This window comes from Canis lupus, chromosome 2, assembly GCF_011100685.1.
Source record: "Canis lupus familiaris isolate Mischka breed German Shepherd chromosome 2, alternate assembly UU_Cfam_GSD_1.0, whole genome shotgun sequence".
NCBI classification, from domain to species: Eukaryota; Metazoa; Chordata; class Mammalia; order Carnivora; family Canidae; genus Canis; species Canis lupus.
Genome location: NC_049223.1, coordinates 34,184,722 through 34,204,945, shown reverse-complemented (window position 1 = coordinate 34,204,945; position 20,224 = coordinate 34,184,722). Strand labels below are relative to the sequence as shown.

The following is a 20,224-nucleotide window of genomic DNA, read 5'->3' as shown; positions in this document are numbered from 1 at the left end:
AACAAGAACAGTAGTTGCCCCTGGGGGATGGGGGGGAGAGGTGGTGCAACAAGGGGAGGTGGGCAGGACTTGCTGTTTTATGGGTGTAGAGTTTCAGTTGGGAAGATGAAACGGTTCTGGAGATTGGTTAAACAACAATGTGAGTAGACTTAATGCTATTTAACTATCCACTTAGAAATGGTTAAGATGATAAATTTTATGCCATGCATATTGACCACAATTAAAATTTTTTAATTCAAATTAAAATGGCAATGAGATACCCCTTGTTAAACCTTAGATTGATGACAATTAAAACATCCAGTAGTGTCCAGTGTTGGTAAGAGCATGAATAGAGAAGTACATTCATAAGCTATTTAAAGTGTTATAAATGGGGGGAGGTGCAGTGCCTGAGTGGCCCACTCAGTTGAGTGTCTAACTCTTGGTTTCGGTTCAGGTCATTATCTCAGGGTCGTGAGATCGAGCCCTGCATCGGGCTCTGTGCTCAGCATAGGGTCTGCTTAAGACTCTCTCTCCCTCTGCCCATCTCTTCCCCTCTCCCTCTCTCAAGTAAATAAATTTAAAAATAAATAAAGTATTAGAAATTGGGGCACTTGGGTGGCTCAGTTGGTGAACCATCCAACTCTTGATTTTAGCTCAAGGTTGTGAGATTGAGTCCCATGTCAGGCTCCATGTTGGGTGTGGAGCCTGCTTAAGATTCTCTCTCTCCCAGGGAGGTAGGTAGGGGGAATGGGGGTAACTAAGTGACAGGCATTAGGAGGGCACCTGACATGATGAGCCCTGAGTGTTATATGCAACTGATGAATTACTGAATTCTACATCTGAAACTAATGATGTACTATATGTTGGCTAATTGATTTTTAATTTTTAAAAAATCTCTCCTTCTGCCCCTCTCCACTCTCTCACTCTTTAAAAAAAAAAAAAAATGTTACAAATTGGTAAACACTTAGGAGGGAAATTTGGTCACTATGTCTGAGGTCCTGACTTTGAGCTTCCAGCCGTCACCACAGTCAGGAGAGGCTGAGGTCCCAGAAGAAACAAAGAGTAAAGGTGCAGAGACACTGTTCTCATGCAGCTCTGTCACATGAGCAGAAAGACCCTTCACTGCTGGGCTTCACCTCCCCCAGTTAAGCCAGGGGCAAGTGAGAAAGACCAGAGTGCTGGAGTTACAATCACCTGGGATAGGATCCTGGCTCCTGCACTTTTTTTTTAAAGATTTTATTTATTTATTCTTTTTTTTTTAAGATTTTATTTATTTATTCATGAGAGACACAGAGAGAGAGAGAGAGAGGCAGAGACACAGGCAGAGGGAGAAGCAGGCTCCATGCAGGGAGCCTGACGTGGGACTCGATCCTGGGTCTCTAGGATCAGGCCCTAGGCTGAAGGCTGCACTAAACCACTGAGCCACCTGGGATGCCCTTATTTATTTATTCTTGAGACACACACCAGAGAGAGGCAGAGACATAGGCAGAGGGAGAAGCAGGCTCCATTCAGGGAACCCAATGTTGGACTCGATCCTGGGACCCCAAGATCAGGTCCTGAAGGCAGGCGCCCAACCGCTGAGCCACCCAGGCATCCCATGGCTCCTGCACTAACTGTCACCTCAGGCAAGTGATCTGCCCTCTCCAAGCCTCAATTTTCCCATCTGTAAAATGGGGATACTAAGAGAACCCATTTCACAGAGTTGACATGAGGATTAAAGCAATCAGTACAAGGGAGTGAAGGCACTCATGCCTGGCAGTTGGCTAGAGATCAGTCCACTGTAGCTTTTGCCATCCTTTTTTTATGTTGCAGAGAGAGTGGGTCTGAGAAGACTTTAAGAGTGGTACAGCTTTATGTTTTTCAAAAGGTCAGGATCTCTCCTGGGAATGCTCCTCTCTTTCTCACACAGTAAAAAATCAATGTAGAAATCCAGAGACTGAGATCAGTGACTTCCTGCCTTTCTTGCCCCAAAGGCTCAGACTCAGCCTCTGTATTGTCCGCCCCCATCAGCAAGTCAATACAAAGGCCAGTCCAAAAGGGACAAGTGGTTCCTGCCTCCCTTCCCCAAGCTGCCCCCCCTTCACCAGGTGAAGGCGATGTCAGCCCATTTACAGAGCATTGTGAGGCAGAATCAGGGCAGGAGGACAGAGAGACAAGATGGAGAGAAGGGAGAAGCTTGTTGCTGATAAACATCTGTGGAAGAGGAAAAGGAGACAAAAGCGGGGTAGGTCAGGCAGGTGGGCTTGGCACTGTCTATGGTTGAGCTGTGACAGCTTCCCGAGAGGCTGGGTCATGGGGGAAGCGCAGGTGAGGAGCGGCTGGGAGAAGAATGGTGCCCACCTCGTGCTCCTTGAGAGACACAAGTAAGGGCACATCTGTTTGATTAACAACTGGCAGCTGAACTGATCAGACTGGCCCACAGAAGGCCATGCATGGCTCATGATTGCCTCAGGGGAGCCCCCAAAGTGGAGACCCCCCAAACCAGGAGCCACTGGCTGCGGAATGATGCTGGTGACAGAGAGAAGAGCTGGCTTCCTCCTTCTGCCCCAGTGCCATCCTTAGCAATCGGCCCTAAGGAGAACGCACCTCGAAAGTGAGATAGTGTTCCTTCAGCCGGTTCTCCTCAGCCTCCTTGGACTTGACTCCCCTCTCAATGGGATGGCATTTGTGCTCAGCCAGCTCTGAAGTCACCTGCCTTAACTTATTCTCATGGGAACGCAGCTGCTCCTCCTGCAAAGACAAGTCCTAGACTTGAGGTCCCACTCTCAGGATGTCATGGGTGGGTCTAAACCTATTGCACTGGATCTGCTTCAGCAAAGGGAAACTGAGGCCTGCCCAGGGTCATCAAGTATGTGGAGCCCTGAGGGAGTGCCCTTCCTCCTCTTTCCTGCCTTGCTTTGATTGGCATCAACCCTCTGAGATAAAACCACAGCAGGCTTGGGAGATGACAGCCTCACACTAGAATGAGCACATAGATCATTCCCTGACATAGACACACAGTCACTCCAGACACCCCCACCCCTGCCAGTTCATATGGACGCTCACATACACACAAACCCAATGGACCAAGAGAGAGCCTGGCCTCAGCTATCCTTGGCGCCGTACACTGCACACATTCTCTCAGATTCGTGCCCAGACACATATAAAGGTCACAGACCCAGAATCACCCAGAGACACTGTTACTCACAGACAAGTGTGCACACACATCCCACCCACCGAAGTACAGCCAGACCACTTCGTGCTGGGTGGGCAATGAGCTGCATGTGTGTGCATATGTATGATGCATGTGTGCAGTGTGGGTGTGGGTGCACAGCACATGTGTATGCTCACATGCACATGTGTGTGCCTGTATGGTATATGTGTGCACAGGGTGTGGGGTGTGTGCTCCTAAGCTGCAGCCTAGAAGTGCAGTGAGAGACCCAGGACAAAGGCCCAGTGGGAAAGGGGCCCTGACAAAGACAGGAAGTATGGAGCTCCTCCTGCCCTCCTCCCAAGCAGTGGTCTACCATTTATCCTCTCTTCCCTAAAAAACTCAAGTATTGATGAGTAGTTTTTTTAGGATTACAAATAAAACACTTAAGGTAGGTAAGGACAGCAAAAGAGTACTGGATGCAGGGCCAGCCACATCTTGCCTGTCCCTAGCTCCCTGTGACACATGCATTCACTCACATTCATGCTCAGACACACACAATGGCCACAGATCCACAATGACATCCACAGGATGCATCGCCATTGGCAAAGAATGCAGGCCTCTGTGCGGTGCGTGGCTTCAGTCTTCCCATCTGTAAATGAGGGTGAGTGCAATGGGGATGGAGAAGATCTGCCTCTTCACCTTGTCTCTTAGCTCAAGACCAGGTACTATACAGGAGCTGGAGGAGGAGGCTGTTAGATGGAGACCTGGCTGGAGGCAGCCTGAGGAAGTAGCACTGGGGTCCTAGGAGCTCGTACCTGGCAGAGGCGAGTGGTGCAGGAGGGTAGCAGGGGCCGACAGAACTTCTTCATGGAGCTGACAGCAGCAGGGAAGGATGGGGCTGAGAAGATGGCAGCCACCAGGTTGATCCTAAGGATCCAGGACAGCATTTCTTCTTTGCTCCTGGGGACAGGAGGGGAGGAGAGAGGGCACCAGCTCCTCACAATAGGTCTCCCTGTCCCCCACCCAGCACACAGGACCCACCACCAGCCCGGCACAGGGAGAAAGCCTCTCCCTTCACAAAGAGTGAAGGAGGATGGCAGGATGGGGGCTGGGTGGGCCTGGTCCAGTCTGCATAGGGAGCTCCCCGCTGTCCCAGCTTCTAGGCAAGACCTGGATTTTCATATGAAAATAAAGCTGTCCAGATCCAGAGCTAATGGCCCTGGAGTAATGGGCTCTAGAGCCAGTGGGCCCAGGGTGAGCCCTGGATTAAGCAGTATCCCCATTAGGCCTCCTGTCCCTGCCCCACTACCTTGCCCAGCATGCTCACTCCCACCCTGAGAGGTCACCTACCAGCCTCCTGCCTTCTAAATTCACCTGACACATGAAACTCCAATCTCAAGTCACAGGACAGGGAGTGGACTAAAGGCCTTCCAGTGAATCTATAGGACGAGTCTTTCTAATCCCTTTCCCCACCCCGATTTACAGTGAAGGAGGATTCATTAAGACTCCATCTGCCCCAGATTTAGGGACCTCAGCCTGCGACAGAATCGCCTGGAAGGCTGATTAGAACATAACTGCTAGCCCAGGCCCAGAGTTCCTAATTCGGTAGGTCTAAGGTGGGGCCAGAGAAATTGCATTTCTAATACGTTTCCAGGAGATGCTGACAGGACCACACTGGAGGACCTCTACTTCAGGGGACCCAGGCTGTCGGTCTGTGCCAAGCAGACACACTCACTCTTGTGGATGATGTGCAGGCAAGCTTAGGGCACCTCACCTAAGGCAAATGAGGATTGGGGTGCAGTACAGGCTCCATGCCGCTGGCCCTGAGCCCAGGGTGGAGTGAGGGGGCTCCCACTCCTACTTACGGTGCCTGGAAGAGGAAGACCCTCCAGTCAGCCGTCTTCAGCTTGAGCACATTGGACTTCTTGCTGTAGTCAGAAGCCCTGGTAGCCAGAGCATGGTGCACACGAATGGCATTCTTCAAGTCGCCCTCAGACAGAGCTTTGTCAGGCCTGTACTCATCCTGGATATGTGAAGTGGGGACAGGCAAGCCTCTGTCATAACCAGGCTCTGGTATACTAACCTACACTTCCTCGACCCTCACCATCCCCCCTTATACTCTCCCCATCCTGTCCCCACACTCCCTCCATTCTTCAGCTCTTGCCATTCTGGTGCCATGCCCATCCTAACAAAGCACTCCAACCACTCCTCTCCCCACCCTGGTTTGTCCCAAGGCCCAAAAAGAGCTTCCAGTGTGTATCCTCTGAGCCCATGGGCATTTCAAAGATCCCTCTCTGAAAACCCAAAGCTCTGTGAGCCCCAGTCAGACTTTAATGAGGGAAGGATCCAGCATCTGCCTAAGCCCCAGGTCCTGCCAGGGACCCTCTGAGCACCTCAAGATGGGCCTGTTGGAGGTCGCACTGGCACTTCCGGAGTAAGGATTCTGGGGCCTCTCACCTTCTGCAGGTACAGGATGGTCCCTTTGAGCACCGCGTAGAATTTCTTCCAGCCACGCCTCCCACGGGGTGCTAGGGATGGGCATATGGGTAGTGTGGCCACAACCACACACCCCAATATCTCCTCTACTGCATCCCCCTACACATCTACCTGGATAAGCAACCCCAGAGGAGTAGTCACGGGATCCAGACCCTACCCCCTGCCAGACTAGCATCCCTCTCCCCCCAGACTAGCATCCCTCCCCGTGCCCTTTTCCCAGTCTGACACCCACTCCTCTTGCCATCCATGTCAGCGTGAGTCTTCCGAGTCAGCACACCATGCTTGTAGGTGGTAGCACTGAGAGCCTGCGGGACATCCAGGAAGGGGTTCCCACCATCCAGGATCCGTGTCACTTTCTTGGTGCCTGTCCCAAACTTGTCATCCACCAGCTCAGACAGTGATTTCCTCAGCTCATCCTCATCACTAGGAAAATACTAGGCCTGAGCACCATCTCCATGGAAGCCTTAGCCCCACATGGACATGTTCTCTCCCCATGAACCCTTCTCTGGGAAACAGGCAGAGGTGAAGAGCAGAGATAGGGAAGTTCCAATTCCAGATCACAGACCCAGATCTTTGACCCCTGCCTCTGTCTTCAATTCTGACCCCAGTCTTCAGAGCTGTGATTTTTGGCCTCCAAGCTCTAATCCTCACCACTGACCACAAAGTTGGAGACTTTACTAGTCTTATTCCTGGTCTTTCTTCTTCTCTCTCCAACCCTGAAAGCTCAGACTCAGGAAGCAGTGACCCATGGGCAGACTGAAGTGGCTGCCCAAGCTCCACAGACACGCTGGGCCAGTAGGTGAGCCCCCTAAAGTCTAGGCTCCCCTTTATTTAGAGCCCTGGTAGAAGAATGCCTGCTCTTCCCAGTGTTTCTGGAGTTCCTAACAATCCTTACCTGTGACCTCTACAAGGACCCAAAGGCCAAGGCTGCCCTGGGGAGCACAAAAGACAGGGGCATCCACTTTCCCCAGGAGCCTCTCAGTCTCCCCACCCAGCAAAGTGACCACATCTCTTTCCAGATGGCTGGGCACCTCCAGGACTCACTGCCTTTGCAGAAGAAGAATTTAGGGGGCAGTCACCCTTTGCACTGCCAAGAGCAGACGCTACCTAAACGTGGTAGTATTCTTGGTATTTTAGGGGGACTAATGCCTCCTGCCTGCCTACCTCCCAAAAGGGAAAGAGCCATCATCACTGGGAATAGCGGCAATATCCTCAGTAACAGAAAATAAGTTGTGGACATCATGAAACCAAAGTCACAGTTTAATCAATTCCATACCAGTTTAACATTGTACACTTTTTATCAATACAGAAAATGTACCCAAAGGGGAACTCATCATGTGGTGCGGGCCAGCTAGACAAGGGTCACCGGAGCTGTGGTTTACGAGAAATCAGCACCATGGAGAGTGACAGTAGGGCCTTCCCAGTACTATCAGCCACTCCCCCTTTTCCTTTAAGGTGATTCATTTTCCCCATACCTGAGCCCATGGGCACTACTCACATGGCCCATTCCAGCTTTTCATTCTTGATGGAGTTGTAAAGAGTCTAGGACAGGGGAAAAGAAAAAGAGAGGAGTTCAGATGAAGAATCAAAGAAATCGGGCAGCCAGGGTGGCTCAGCGGTTTAATGCCGCCTTCGTCCCAGGGCGTGATCCTGGAAACCCAGGATCAAGTCCTGCGTTGGGCTCTCTGCATGGAGCCTGCTTCTCCCTCTGCCTGCCTCTCTGCCTGTGTGTCTCTCATGAATAAATAAAATCTTACAAAAAAAAAAAAGGAATCAAAGAAATCTCCATCTACCTCTAGTAATGTGTATGCAGTGAGGAAGCACCTTTTCAGCCAGTGGGGCAAAATGAGTGTTTGATTCACAGTTGTTTGTTGGATGGGTGAATGAATAAGAGATGGGTAAGTATATGTTTAGATGAATGGATAGATAGATTTGAGGATGAGTTGGGTAGATAGGTTAGTGGGTAGGTGGCTGGGTGGGGAAATGAGTGGATGGGTGAGCGTTCAAGGGTGTAGAAGGTATATGTGTGGATGATGGGTGAATGGGTGGGTGTTGGGGCAGGGGAATGAGTTTCTGGGTAGGTGAATGGATAAAGGGATGGGTGCCATGGGAGCTCAATTAAATGGGTGGATGGGTAGATGGGGAGAAGTAGGTAGGTAGGTGTTGGGACTGGGATTATTTGATCTCACAAATACATTCTTAACAAGCCCTTGTTGATGGTGAAGAAGATAATTATGGTAAGAAGAGTAATAGAGACAATGTTCTATTTTTTTTTTTTACCTCCAGACTCACTATCCCACTGCCTACCTGGTATCACCATATCCTTCAAACCTACTATCTAAAATTAAACTCACTTTTGAGTAGCTCAATCTTAAGGTTAAGCGTTCTACTCTTGATTTCAGCTCAGATCATGATCTCAGGGTCTTGAGATTAAGCTCCACATTCGGCTCCACACTCAGCACAGATTCTCCCTCTCCCTCTGCCCTTCCCTCTCTGTCTGCCTGTCTCTCTCAAATAAATCTTTAAAAATAGTAAAACTGAACTCATCACTTACCCCCAAAAAAAACCTGCTCCTCTTCCTCCAAGGCAGAGAACTGACAAGGCTTAAAAGGCCTGAGTTCCCGCCTGGGCTTCAGCCTCAGGAGAAAACTAGAATCCCTTAATTCCTGATAATGTTGGAGAAATGGGTGGGTTTTTCTCTGTGGTGATGACAGTGACAGTTGTGGTGAAGGTGAAGGTACTGATAAGGTAATGGTGATGGCAGTGGCAGCTATGACAACTGTTGGTAGTTTTAAGGATCACTGTGACAGCAATGAAGATAATGGAGTGTTAAAAACAAATCTCATAAAGTCTACCCTTCTACATAACTCAGGGAATACATAGCAGTCAGTGTTTAACTGGATGGTCACTAACTCTGTCCCAAAGTCTGGTGGCTCTGACCCCAGTATTAAAAATATAGACTGTTGAAGGGGTGTGGATGGCTCAGTGACTAGAGTCTGGGACTCTTGATCTTGGAATCATGAGTTCGAGCCCCATGTTGGGTACGGAGATTATTTTTTCAAAGATTTATTTATTTATTTATTTGAGAGGGCGGGAGAGGCAAAGGGAGAGAGGGGGGGAGGTCTCAAAGAGACTCTCCTCTGAGTGCAGAGCCCAAAGTGGGGCTCAATCTCACAACCCTGAGATCATGACCTGAGCCAAAAATCAAGAGTCGGACACCTCACCAATTGAGCCACCCAGGCGCCCCTGGAATAGAGATTTTTTTTTCTAAATTTAGACTGTCAGGATTTAGTGAAGCAGAGACCTCTCTCCTCTGTACCCACTCCAGGTACAGCTGGGGATGTGGGAACCCTTAATAGGTTTTACCTTCAGCAGGTCTTTGGCAAAGTCCTGGCCATCATTCAGCTGGTCCAAGTTGGCAATGAACTGCTGGCAGGACATCTTCTTGCCAATGTTCTGTAATGGAGAAATGGTTCTGCCTGAGAGTAGGGATGGAGGCTGGTATAGTCCCCACACCCCGCCCTGCCCAGCCAGAAGGGACAAGGCAGCATCAAGGGCAGTAACAAGAAATACTGCCTAGTTCCCATTGTGTCCAAGAGTTTACAAGACTCTTTTTCACTTTCAAGATTCTATCTGATCCTCAAGCATCATGAGAAGCTGGAGTTTTCCTCAAGCCCAGATGGAGTCAGGTTGGATTAAATAACATAAAAACTGACATTTGCCAGGTCTCTAGTATGCTCTAGGTATTGTACTTAACATGCATTATTTTATTTCCTTCTCAAAACAAAGAGAAGGTGAGGTAGGTATTACTATTATCCCCATTTGACAGATAAGGAAACTGAGGAATAGGAAGGTGAAGTGACGTGCCCATGATCACACAGGAAGGAAGTGGAAGGGCTGAGTGTATCTGACACCAAAGCCCATGCTCTCACCCGCTACTCCATGGTTAACTCTCCCAAGGTCACACAGCACCAGGACTTGAACCCAGGCCTCTTGGCTGCTGAGCAGAAGCTCTGTGTATTCCGTCACAACTGTCTCACCCTCTCACCTGTACAGAGGGGCGGCAAGACCTCCAAGAGGTAGGTGAAGTGAGGGAGAGGTTGGTCTTAAGAGAATCAAAAATCAATTTCCACCAATACACATGGGTACCCCATGCTGAGCTGGGCTGGAATCAAGGGAACCCAAGCAGATGATCTCACTCCAGGAGGCACAAAGAGCTGGGAATGATTGTACCCCAAATTCTGCCTTTTTTAAACCACAGAAGAGCAGAGGGGCTCCAGCCCTCCAAACCCAACACCTGATGTGCACACTTTCGGATTCTTCTTGCAACATCCATGTCTGATGACACACTGGGTGGCACTTCACCTTTATGAAGACAAAGACCCTTGAATACCAGATACCTATTGGTGTAGGATTTTGTGGATTTAGGTCATCTATAAGACAGTGTTTACCAAGACTTACCTATGGATGGGAATAGGTATTGTCCCACAAAGATTTCATAATCAAATAAATTTACATGTTTCAGAGTCTTTAATATGCTTTTGTGTGTTGACAGTCTCCAAATGAAGGATCCCATGTACAGCTTCCCAAACTCATTGATCTTGTCACCATTTTAACAAGGATAATCTATTAATGTTAAATGGGACATTCACATACTACAGAAAATAATCCAGGAAACAAGGATATAGGGCTTTATAAGTAGCTGACAAGGGAGAATTTTCTACACCTTTCCAAAAGGTTAAGAAGACAGGATCTTACATGTGCCTTGATATAGTATGTTTCATATGTTTATGTGTATTTATGTTTCTACATATGCAGCCACTTATGTATTCATTCATTATAGCAGGATATAAGGCATTAATGTCTGGGTTCCACACACTGCACATTCCCCAGCCACTAATCAGGAGTCCAAAATCAAAAGATAACCAGGCAATAATTTCACTCCTAGAAATGACAGGCTATCTTGTTGCAAATTAATCTTCCTAACAAACAATTGCTGGTCAAAATATAAAAATATCTGTGTGGGTGGGTGGCTGGGTGGCTCAAGATGGTTAAGTGTCTGCCTTCAGTTCAGATCATGATCCCAGAATCCCAGGATTGAGCCCTACATTGGTCTTCCTGCTCAGCAGGGAGTCTGCTTCTCCCTCTGCCCCTCATTCCACTCATGCTGTCTTCCTCTCTAATAAATAAATAAATAAATAAATAAATAAATAAATAAACAATTTTTTAAAATTGAAAAATAAAACATTGTGTGAAGGCACTGGAAAATTTTAAGAGCAGTGAGGACTTCCAGGGTAAGGATTCTGTAAAAAGCATGGAGGCATGAGCCCAAGAAGGAGCAGCTTTCCTACTTAGAGCATTTGCCAGTTCACAAGCAGCAGCCCAAAGGCAGAGCAACTGAGCAGTCAGTAGGACTGGAGAACAAAAATTAGGCTCAGGGCCCATCAAGGACAACAGGTCCTGGGGAGACACCTCAGTCACACTTCAATACAAGTATTGAAATTAAGAAAGAAAATACTAAATGGACTTCTTCTGGCAGAAGGAAAATTATCCCAGATGGAAGTATGAAGAGGCAGAAAGGAATAAAGAGCACAAAAAGGATGGCTAAATCTAAATGAATATTGATTGTATAAAACAATGATAAAGTTTTCTGGGGAAGGGCACCTGCATAGCTCAATTGGTTGAGTGTCTAACTCTTGATCTCAGCTCAGGTCTTCATCTCATGGTTGTGAGTTCAAGGTCTCAAGGTTGTGCTGTGTTCCACACTGAGTGTGGAGGGGGAGGGGGAAGGAGGGAGGGAGAGAGGGAGGGAGGGAGGGAAGGAAGGAAGGAAGGAGGGAGGGAGGGAGGGAGGGAGGGAGGGAGGGAGGGAGGGAGGGAGGGAGGGAGGGAGGGAGGGAGAAAAGTAGGTTATTTAATTAGTTTTCTGGGCAATAAAGTATAGAGAAAGTCTAATAGTTTAAAAGATGATAACAGGGGCAGCCCCGGTGGCGCAGCAGTTTAGTGTGGCCTGCAGCCCAGGACGTGATCCTGGAGACCCTGGATTGAGTCCCACATCAGGCTCTCTGCATGGAGCCTGCTTCTCCCTCTGCCTGTGTCTCTGCCTCTCTCTCTGCGTCTTTATGAATAAATAAATAAAATCTAAAAAAAAAAAAGATGATAATGGTAATACATAAGCTGAGAGGGCAATAAATGGAGAAATGGAATTAAAGTGTTTTAAGGTACCCCAGGAACTGGAAAAGTACATTAATAAGTTAGGTTGCATACTGCAAATAACAAAAAGAATTCTGACAGAATGAACAACTAACAGGTTAATGGGATAAAAGGAAATTCTAAAAAAAAAAAAAAAATACTTGAATAATCCAAAAGTAGGCAAGAAAGGAGAAAAAAAGGAACATAGAGCTGATAAGCCAGAGAAAACAAATTATATCCTGGTATGTTTAAATTTAATTATATTAGTAATCCATTAAATGGTCAAATTAAGAGGCAAAGATTATCAGACTTGATTTTTTTAAGTATATCATAGAAGACATACCTCTTAAATAGAAGGGGACAGAAATCTTACAAAGGATGGAAAGAGATATACATGCAAACACTAACAAAAGAACTCCAGTATAACTCACTAATATCTGGCAAAATAGACTTGAAGACAAGTCTTACTAGAGAGAAGAAGAGAAATTTCATAGTAATATAAGGGCCAATCTACCAGATGATATAAACATCCTAAATGTGTATACACCTAATAACACAGTGACAAAAATTGTCAGAACCAAAAGGAGAAAGACACATTCACAATCTTGGTTGAAAATCTGAACACTGGGGCAGCCCAGGTGGCTCAGCGGTTTAGCGCCACCTTCAGCCCAGGGCCTGATCCTGGAGACCTGGGATTGAGTCCCACGTCAGGCTCCCTGCATGGAGCCTGCTTCTCCCTTTGCCTGTGTCTCTGCCTCTCATAAATAAATAAATAAATAAAATCTTTAAAAAAAAAAAAAAAAAAAAAAGGAAATTTGAACACTGCTCTCAGTAACAGAACAAATATACTAAACAATTCGTTAACAACAATCAGATAAAATAGACAAATTCCTAGAAACACACAGACTATTAAAAATGCTCAAACAGAAATAGGAAATCTGAATAGATGTATAAGAAGTAAAAAGATTGAACCAAGAATCAAAAACCTTACAAAAGAAATGCCCAAAGCAAGATGGCTTCAGTAGTAAACTTTACCAAACATTTAAAGAAAAATTAACACCAACATTCCTCAAACTCTTCCAAAAAAATTGACAAAGAGGGAAAACTTCCTAACTCATTCTATAAGGCCAGCATTACCTTAATAACAAAACCAGAAAAAGATGTCATAAGAAAACCACATAATAATATCCCTTGGGAATATAAATGCAAAAAAACCTCAACAAAATGCCAGCAAACAGAATCCAGCAGCATTTTGAAGGATTATATACCATGTCCAAATGGAATGTATCCCAGTAATGCAAGGGTGGTTGAACATACAGAATTCTAACAATGTAATACACCACATTAATAGAATAAAGGGAGAAAAAAAAAACCACATATTCATCCCAATTGATGCAGAAAAATCATTTCACAAAATTCAACACTTCCTTTCATGATAAAAAAAAAAAAACACTGAACAAACTAGGAATAAAAGAGAACTTCCTCAGTATGATAAAAGGCATTTATGAAAAACTCACAGTAACATCACACTCAATGGTGAAAGACTGAAAGCTTTCCTCTGGAGATTAGGAAAAGACAAGCATGCCACTTTCCCCATTTCTATTCCGAATTGTTCTGGAAGTTCTAGACAGAACAATTAGGCAAGCAAAAGCAGTAAAAGCCATCCAAATAAAAAGGAAGAAGTAAACCTCTCTAGTCACAAATGACATGACCTTGTGTATAGAAAATCCTAAAAGATACACCAAAAAATAAACACATTCAGCAAAGTTGCAGAATACAAGATAAGCAGGGATCCCTGTGTGGCTCAGTGGTTTAGCGCCTGCCTTTGGCCCAGGGCGTGATCCTGGAGTCCCGGAATCAAATCCCACATCGGGCTCCTGGCATGGAGCCTGCTTCTCCCTCTGCCTGTGTCTCTGCCTCTCTCTGTGTGTCTCTCATGAATAAATAAATAAAATATTTTTAAAAAAGAATACAAGCACATAAAAATCGATGTTAGTAAAGAATGATCATAAACTGAAATTAAGGAAACAATTTCAAATAGTGAAAGGGAATAGAGGGGAAGGGAGAAGAAATGGGTGGGAAATATCAGAAAGGAAGACAGAACATGGAAGACTCCTAACTCTGGGAAACGGGATCCCTGGGTGGCGCAGCGGTTTGGCGCCTGCCTTTGGCCCGGGGCGCGATCCTGGAGACTCGGGATCGAGTCCCACGTCGGGCTCCCGGTGCGTGGAGCCTGCTTCTCCCTCTGCCTGTGTCTCTGCCTCTCTCTCTCTCTATGTGTGTGACTATCATAAATAAAAAAAAAAAAAAAAAAAAAAAAAAAAAACTAACTCTGGGAAACGAACTAGGGGTGGGGGAAGGGGAGGAGGGCGGGGGGTGGGGGTGACTGGGTGGCTGGCACTGAGGGGGGCACTTGACGGGATGAGCACTGGGTGTTATTCTGTATGTTGGCAAATTGAACACCAATAAAAAATAAATTTATTATTAAAAAACAATTTCATTTACCAAATTTAATTTACAATAACATCAAAAAGAATAAAAAACTTGGAAATAAATCTAACCAAAGAGAGAAAAGGTTTGTATGCTGAAAACTACCGAAGATTGCTAAAAGAAATTAAAGACCTAAATAAATAGAAAGATATCTGGTGTTCATGGATTGGAAAACTTAATTTAGCTACAATGGTAATACTCCCAAACTGATCCATAGATTTAATGCAATCCCTATCAAAATCTCAATTGCCTTTTTTGTAGATGTGTAAAACCTTATACTCAAATTCATATATAATTGTAAGGGTTCCCGATACCCAAAACAACCTTGGAAAAGAACAAAGTTAGGGGATCCCTGGGTGGCGCAGCGGTTTAGCGCCTGCCTTTGGCCCAGGGCACGATCCTGGAGACCCGGGATCGAATCCCGCGTCGAGCTCCCTGCATGGAGCCTGCTTCTCCCTCTGCCTGTGTCTCTGCCTCTCTCTCTGTGTGTGTGACTATCATGAATAAATAAATAAAATCTTAAAAAAAAAAAAGAACAAAGTTAGAAGACTCACACTTCCTGATATCAAAACTTACTAAAGGCCTATATAACCAAGACAGAGAGGCACCAGGATAAGAATAAACATATAGATCAGTAGCACTAAATTAAGAATCCCTAAATCCATACATCTATGGACAATTGACTGGCTTTTACTGAAAAATTTGACAAATAACATTGCATCTGTTTAAGTAGTGTATATTACTATATTTACATATTGTAATATTATGAACAATTAATATGTCCAAGACCATCTAATGAGGAAAGAATAGTCTCTTTAACAAATGGTGTTCGGACAACTGTATATTCACAGCAAAGGAATGAAACTGGACACTTACGTCACTCCATATATAAAAATTAAAACAAGCCAAAGATCTAAATATAATAGCCAACACCATAAAACTCTTAGAAAACAAAATAAGGGATCCCTGGGTGGCGCAGCGGTTTGGCGCCTGCCTTTGGCCTAGGGCGCGATCCTGGAGACCCAGGATCGAATCCCACATCGGGCTCCCGGTGCATGGAGCCTGCTTCTCCCTCTGCCTGTGTCTCTGCCTCTCTCTCTCTCTGTGACTATCATAAATAAATAAAAATTTAAAAAAAAAAAAAAAAGAAAAGAAGAATAAATCTTCATAACCTTGGATTTAGCAATGGTTTCTTAAACGACACCAAAAGCACAAGCAAAAAGGGAGAAAAAAAGATAAATTGGACTTCATCAAAATTAACAACTTCTGTGTATCAAAAGATATATCAAGAGAGTAAAAAGATATCCCACAGAATGGGTAAAATTTCTACTAACCATGTATCTGATAAGGGTATAGTATCCAAAGTATATAAGCTCAACAACAAAACACAAACAATTCAATTAAAAATGAGCCAAGGACAGGCACCTGGCTGTCTCAGTTTGGAGCATGTGACTTTGGATCCCAGAGTTGTGAGTTCAAACCCATGATAGGTATGGAGATTACTTAAAAACAAAATCTTTAAGGGGTGCCTGGGTGGTTCAGCTGGTTAAGTATGGGACTCTTGATTTGGGCTCAGGTCATGTGTGATTGAGCCCCATGCTCAGTATGGAGTCTCCTTAAGATTCTCTCTCTCCCCCTACCTCCACCCCCAGTGCCCACCCCCCCACCGCACCATGCTGGTGCCAGCTCACATGCATGTGCTCTCTAAAAAGAAAAAAAAAACGATAATTTTTTTTTAATATTTGAAAAATAAAAATATAGAGGTGCCTGGGTGGCTCAGTACGTTAAGCATTTGCCTTGGGCTCAGGTCATAATCCCAGGGTCCTAGGATTGAGCCCCATGTCAGGTTCCTTGCTCAGTGGGGAGTCTGCTTCTTCTTTTCTCTCTGCCCCTCCCCCTGCTCATGCTCTCTCTTTCTCTCAAATAAATGAATAAAATATTAATAAAAAATTTTTAAAAATGAGCAAAGGAGTTAAGATTTTATTATTTATTTATTTGAGAAAGAGACAGAACATGGCGGGGGGCAGTGGGGAGGGGCAGAGGGAGAGAATCTCAAGCAGATTCCTGAGCACAAAGCTGTACAGGGCTCTATCTCACAACCCTGAGATCATGACCTGAGTAGAAACCAACAGTCAGAGGCTTAACCAACCAAACCATGCAGGTGCCTCAAAGGATTTAAATAGACATTTCTAAAAAAAATAAATAAATAAAATAAATAGACATTTCTCCAAAGATATACAAATGATCAAAAAGCACATGAAAAGACATTCAACATCACTAATCATTTGGGAAATGTAAATCAAAACCACAATGAGATATAACTCCACACTCATTAAGATGGCTACTATTAAAACACAGAAAACAAGTGCTGGCAAGGATGTGGAGAAATGAAAAATGTGTGCACTGCTGGTGGGAACATAAAAAGGGTTGGTGACTATGGAAGACAGTATGGCTGTTTTTCAGAAAGTGAAAAATTATATCACCATAGGATCCATCAATACCACTCCTGGGCATATACCCAAATGGAATTTAAAGCAGAGCCTCAAAGAAATATCTGCATATCCATAAGTCCATAGCAGTATTATTCACAAAAACCAAAAGGTAGAAACAATGCAAATGTCCATAAGCAGATGAAAGGATAAGGAAAATGTGATACATATAGGCAATGGAATACTATTCAGCCTTAAAAAGGAAAGAAATTCTGTCACATACTACAACATGGATGAACCATGAGGACGTTATGCTAAGTGGCATAAATCAGTCACAAATATATAAATTCTCTATTCTTGTCTAAGGAATCTAGAATAGTCAAATTCACAGAAGCATCAAGAGGAATGGCAGTTGCCCGAGACAAGGGGGAGGGGGGAGGGTATTGAGGAGCAGCTGTTTACTTTGTAAAGAGTTTCAGTTTGGGAAGATGAAAAAGTTCTGGAGCTTACTTGCACAGTAATGTGATACACTTAACACTATGGAACTAAACTATATAAGATGGTAACTTTTATGCTATATGTATTTTACCACAACTTAAAAGTTTGTTTACAACAACTGTTAAATAACTTTTTTAAATCAAAAAAAATGGGCCAAGTACTCAAATAGACATTTCTCCCAAGAAGATGTACAGATGGCTAACAAAAAACATGAGAAGATGCTCCAACATCACTAGTCATCAGGGAAATGCAGATTGAAACCACACAAGATACTGCCTCATACCCACTAGGACATTGATCATTAAAAAAGAAAAGAAAAAAAAAAGAAAGAAAAGAAGTATTAACGAGGTTGTGGAAAAAGTGAAACCCTCACACATTGGCAGTGGGAAAACATTTTCACCCTTCCTCAAAAAGTTAAGCTCAGAATCCGCATGTGATGGGACTAGTCCATTCCTAGGAATTGAAAAACAGGTGTTCAAACAAAAAAGTTTGCATAAATATTCACAGCAGCACGATTCACAATACCCAGGAGGTTGAACAACCCAAATATCCATCAACAGGTAACTGGATAAACAAAATGTGGTATATCCATGTAATGGAATGTTATCTGGTCCTAAAAAGGAATGAAGTAGGGGCAGCCTGCGTGGCTCAGCGGTTTAGCGCCACCTTCAGCCCAGGGCATGATCCTAGAGACCGGAGATCAAGTCCCACATCGGGCTCCCTGCAGGGAGCCTGCTTCTCCCTCTGCCTCTCTCTCTGAGTCTCTCATAAATAAATAAATAAAATCTTCAAAAAAAAAAAAAAAAGGAATGAAGTACTGACATATGCTAGAACATGGACAAACCTTGAAGACATATGCAAAGTCAAAGTAGCCACTAAAGGCCACAAATTATATGGCTGAATTCACATTCAATACACAGAAGAGGCAAACCCCCCAAAAAACAGAAAGCAAATTCATGGTTGCCAGAGGCTGGAGGAGGATGAGGCAGAGAATGGGGCAGGACTGCTAATGGGCACAGTGTTCCTTCTGGAGTGATGAAAAGGTTTTGGAAATACAGAGTGGCAATGATTGCACACCATGTGAATATCCTTAATTCCACTAAATTGCACACTTTAAAATGGTTTAAATGGTATGTGATGTGTATTTTACCACAATAAAAAAAATTAATAAGGATGTACAAGACTTGCATAACACAAAGAAAAGACTTGACCTTATCTACACATACAGAACATGACAAGCAACAACTACAGAATGGACTTTCTTTTCAAGCCCACATGAGACATCTACTAAAATTGTTCATCCGAAGAACATGTGCCCACCCCTCTGCCAGCCCCTTTACAGCCTCCCTCTCTGACCAGGGCTGTTCGTGGGGGCCCTAGCAGGCCCCACATTCCTGAGATGCCCACATCCACCTGGCACTCCTCTCAAAAGAGCAGCAGAGTGCAAGGGGAAAAGCACAGAGCCAGGCAAAGCTGCTCCCTTTGAGGGCCCTTGGAGAGCTCGCAGGAACTACAGCCAGGCCACGGGCTAAGCGCCATCTCCTTAAGTCACAGGAAGTGTATGATGCTGAACTTGAGAGTTAGTGAGGAGACCCTGACACTTAGTGTTGTATTAATTCTCTCAGTTCTCCCCAGGACACTTGTCAGAAAATCACTATACCCACCTCAAAGACACAGAACCTGATACCCAGAGAGTCCCAGCGTCTTGCCCAGCATCACAGAACTTCCACATGGAGGCAAAGATAGGATCTGAAGTTGGGTCTGTCCTAGCTCTTTCTTCACTCTATATGCCCTGAGCTTTTCCAGTTAACTCCAGAACCAGACTTGCTGGTCTGTTGTCCCCATGAGTTGATGAAAGATCCCCAACCCAGCAGAGGGGCTCTGGCCACCTCTAAGTCAGCAATGACAGGGCTGTGATGGGTAGGGAGGATGAGGTGATGGGAACACAGAGGGGGAACATGGAGATGGGGGTATCTAGGCTCACAGGGCATGCACACCACCAGCTACACTTACCACCTGAGGGAGGGCAAGGGAGCCCGAAGAGTGGGGGTCCCCGGAGCAGATGTAGGAAAGAAGAAGGGGTTACTGAATCACAAGCAATACTGAGAAAGCCCAGGGCTGAGACAGCATAGCCTCATAGCCTGGGGCTCACACTTGTCACTTCACTGTTTGCACGGTGGTGGGTAGGGGTGACAAGAATGCCTCTTGGGGGCGACCTACCATTCGTTGGGTAGGGGCTGCCTGGGGCAAGACATTATAGCAGTCCACATTGAGACTTGCAGGACAGGAGGAGGAAGAACAGGAGATCTTTTAGCAATGCCTGGAGTCGACACAGCTTGTGGGAGGAGGGGCACATCTTATTTAGCAAACCTTAATTGCCCTGTGCCTCAGCTGTTCTCACTGTACTGCTGCGGGTCTTAGGTAGATAAACTAAGATAGGTCCAAGTCTAGAAGCCAAGTTGCCCAACTCCCAAGTCTACTTAAGGAGCCATGGCCAGCAAGCAAGTGTCAGGAGAGGGGAGAAAGGGCAAGCCCCAGGACCAAATGCGGGGGATCAGTGAAAGCACATGCCCCTGTCCAGCCTCCCCAACTCACATGTCCGTGCAGGTCCGTGTTGAGCAGCATCAGAGCACAGGTGAGTGTGTGGATCCCATCTAAATCAGAGATGGTGGCACCCTCAGTGTGAGGACCCAGTCCTCCTCTAAACCCCACCACCCAACTGTCTCCTAACAGAGCCAACCCAGAGGTCTTGGAGATAGGAAGGGCCAGCCACCAGCCAAATGCACCTGGGGGCCCAGGACCTGTGAGAGGCTCACTGCCCCACCCTCAGCACCAGAGTCATTGCCTGTCCCTGGTCAGAACCAACCCCTCCTTCAGAGGGGACCTGAGCACCCTGGCCGTGCTATAGACCACACTCCTGCCTCCTGTGACCAGACTCATCTTGACACTCAGAACCGGGAGTGGCTCTGGGTCCTGGACTATGTCCCTACCATGGCCCATGTTTTCT

At 45.5% G+C, this 20,224-nt stretch overlaps 1 protein-coding gene across 6 annotated transcripts in view; it reads right to left on the bottom strand.

Annotated features, from left to right (window-relative positions):
* Nucleotides 1-20,224, bottom strand: part of PSD2 (pleckstrin and Sec7 domain containing 2) — a 119,191-nt gene that overhangs the window by 3,152 nt on the left and 95,815 nt on the right. For 4 of the 6 annotated variants that reach the window (XM_038530310.1, XM_038530307.1, XM_038530308.1 and 1 more), the window contains exons 8-15: nt 19,811-19,871; nt 8,975-9,065; nt 7,107-7,150; nt 5,841-6,031; nt 5,570-5,640; nt 4,978-5,135; nt 3,928-4,072; nt 2,566-2,709 (exon numbers count right to left, since the gene is read on the bottom strand). In XM_038530310.1, the coding sequence (XP_038386238.1) occupies nt 2,566-2,709; nt 3,928-4,072; nt 4,978-5,135; nt 5,570-5,640; nt 5,841-6,031; nt 7,107-7,150; nt 8,975-9,065; nt 19,811-19,871 (905 nt within the window). The remainder of the gene's footprint in view (nt 1-2,565; nt 2,710-3,927; nt 4,073-4,977; nt 5,136-5,569; nt 5,641-5,840; nt 6,032-7,106; nt 7,151-8,974; nt 9,066-19,810; nt 19,872-20,224) is intronic. The other 2 variants (XM_038530305.1, XM_038530306.1) reach the window with 1 other exon arrangement.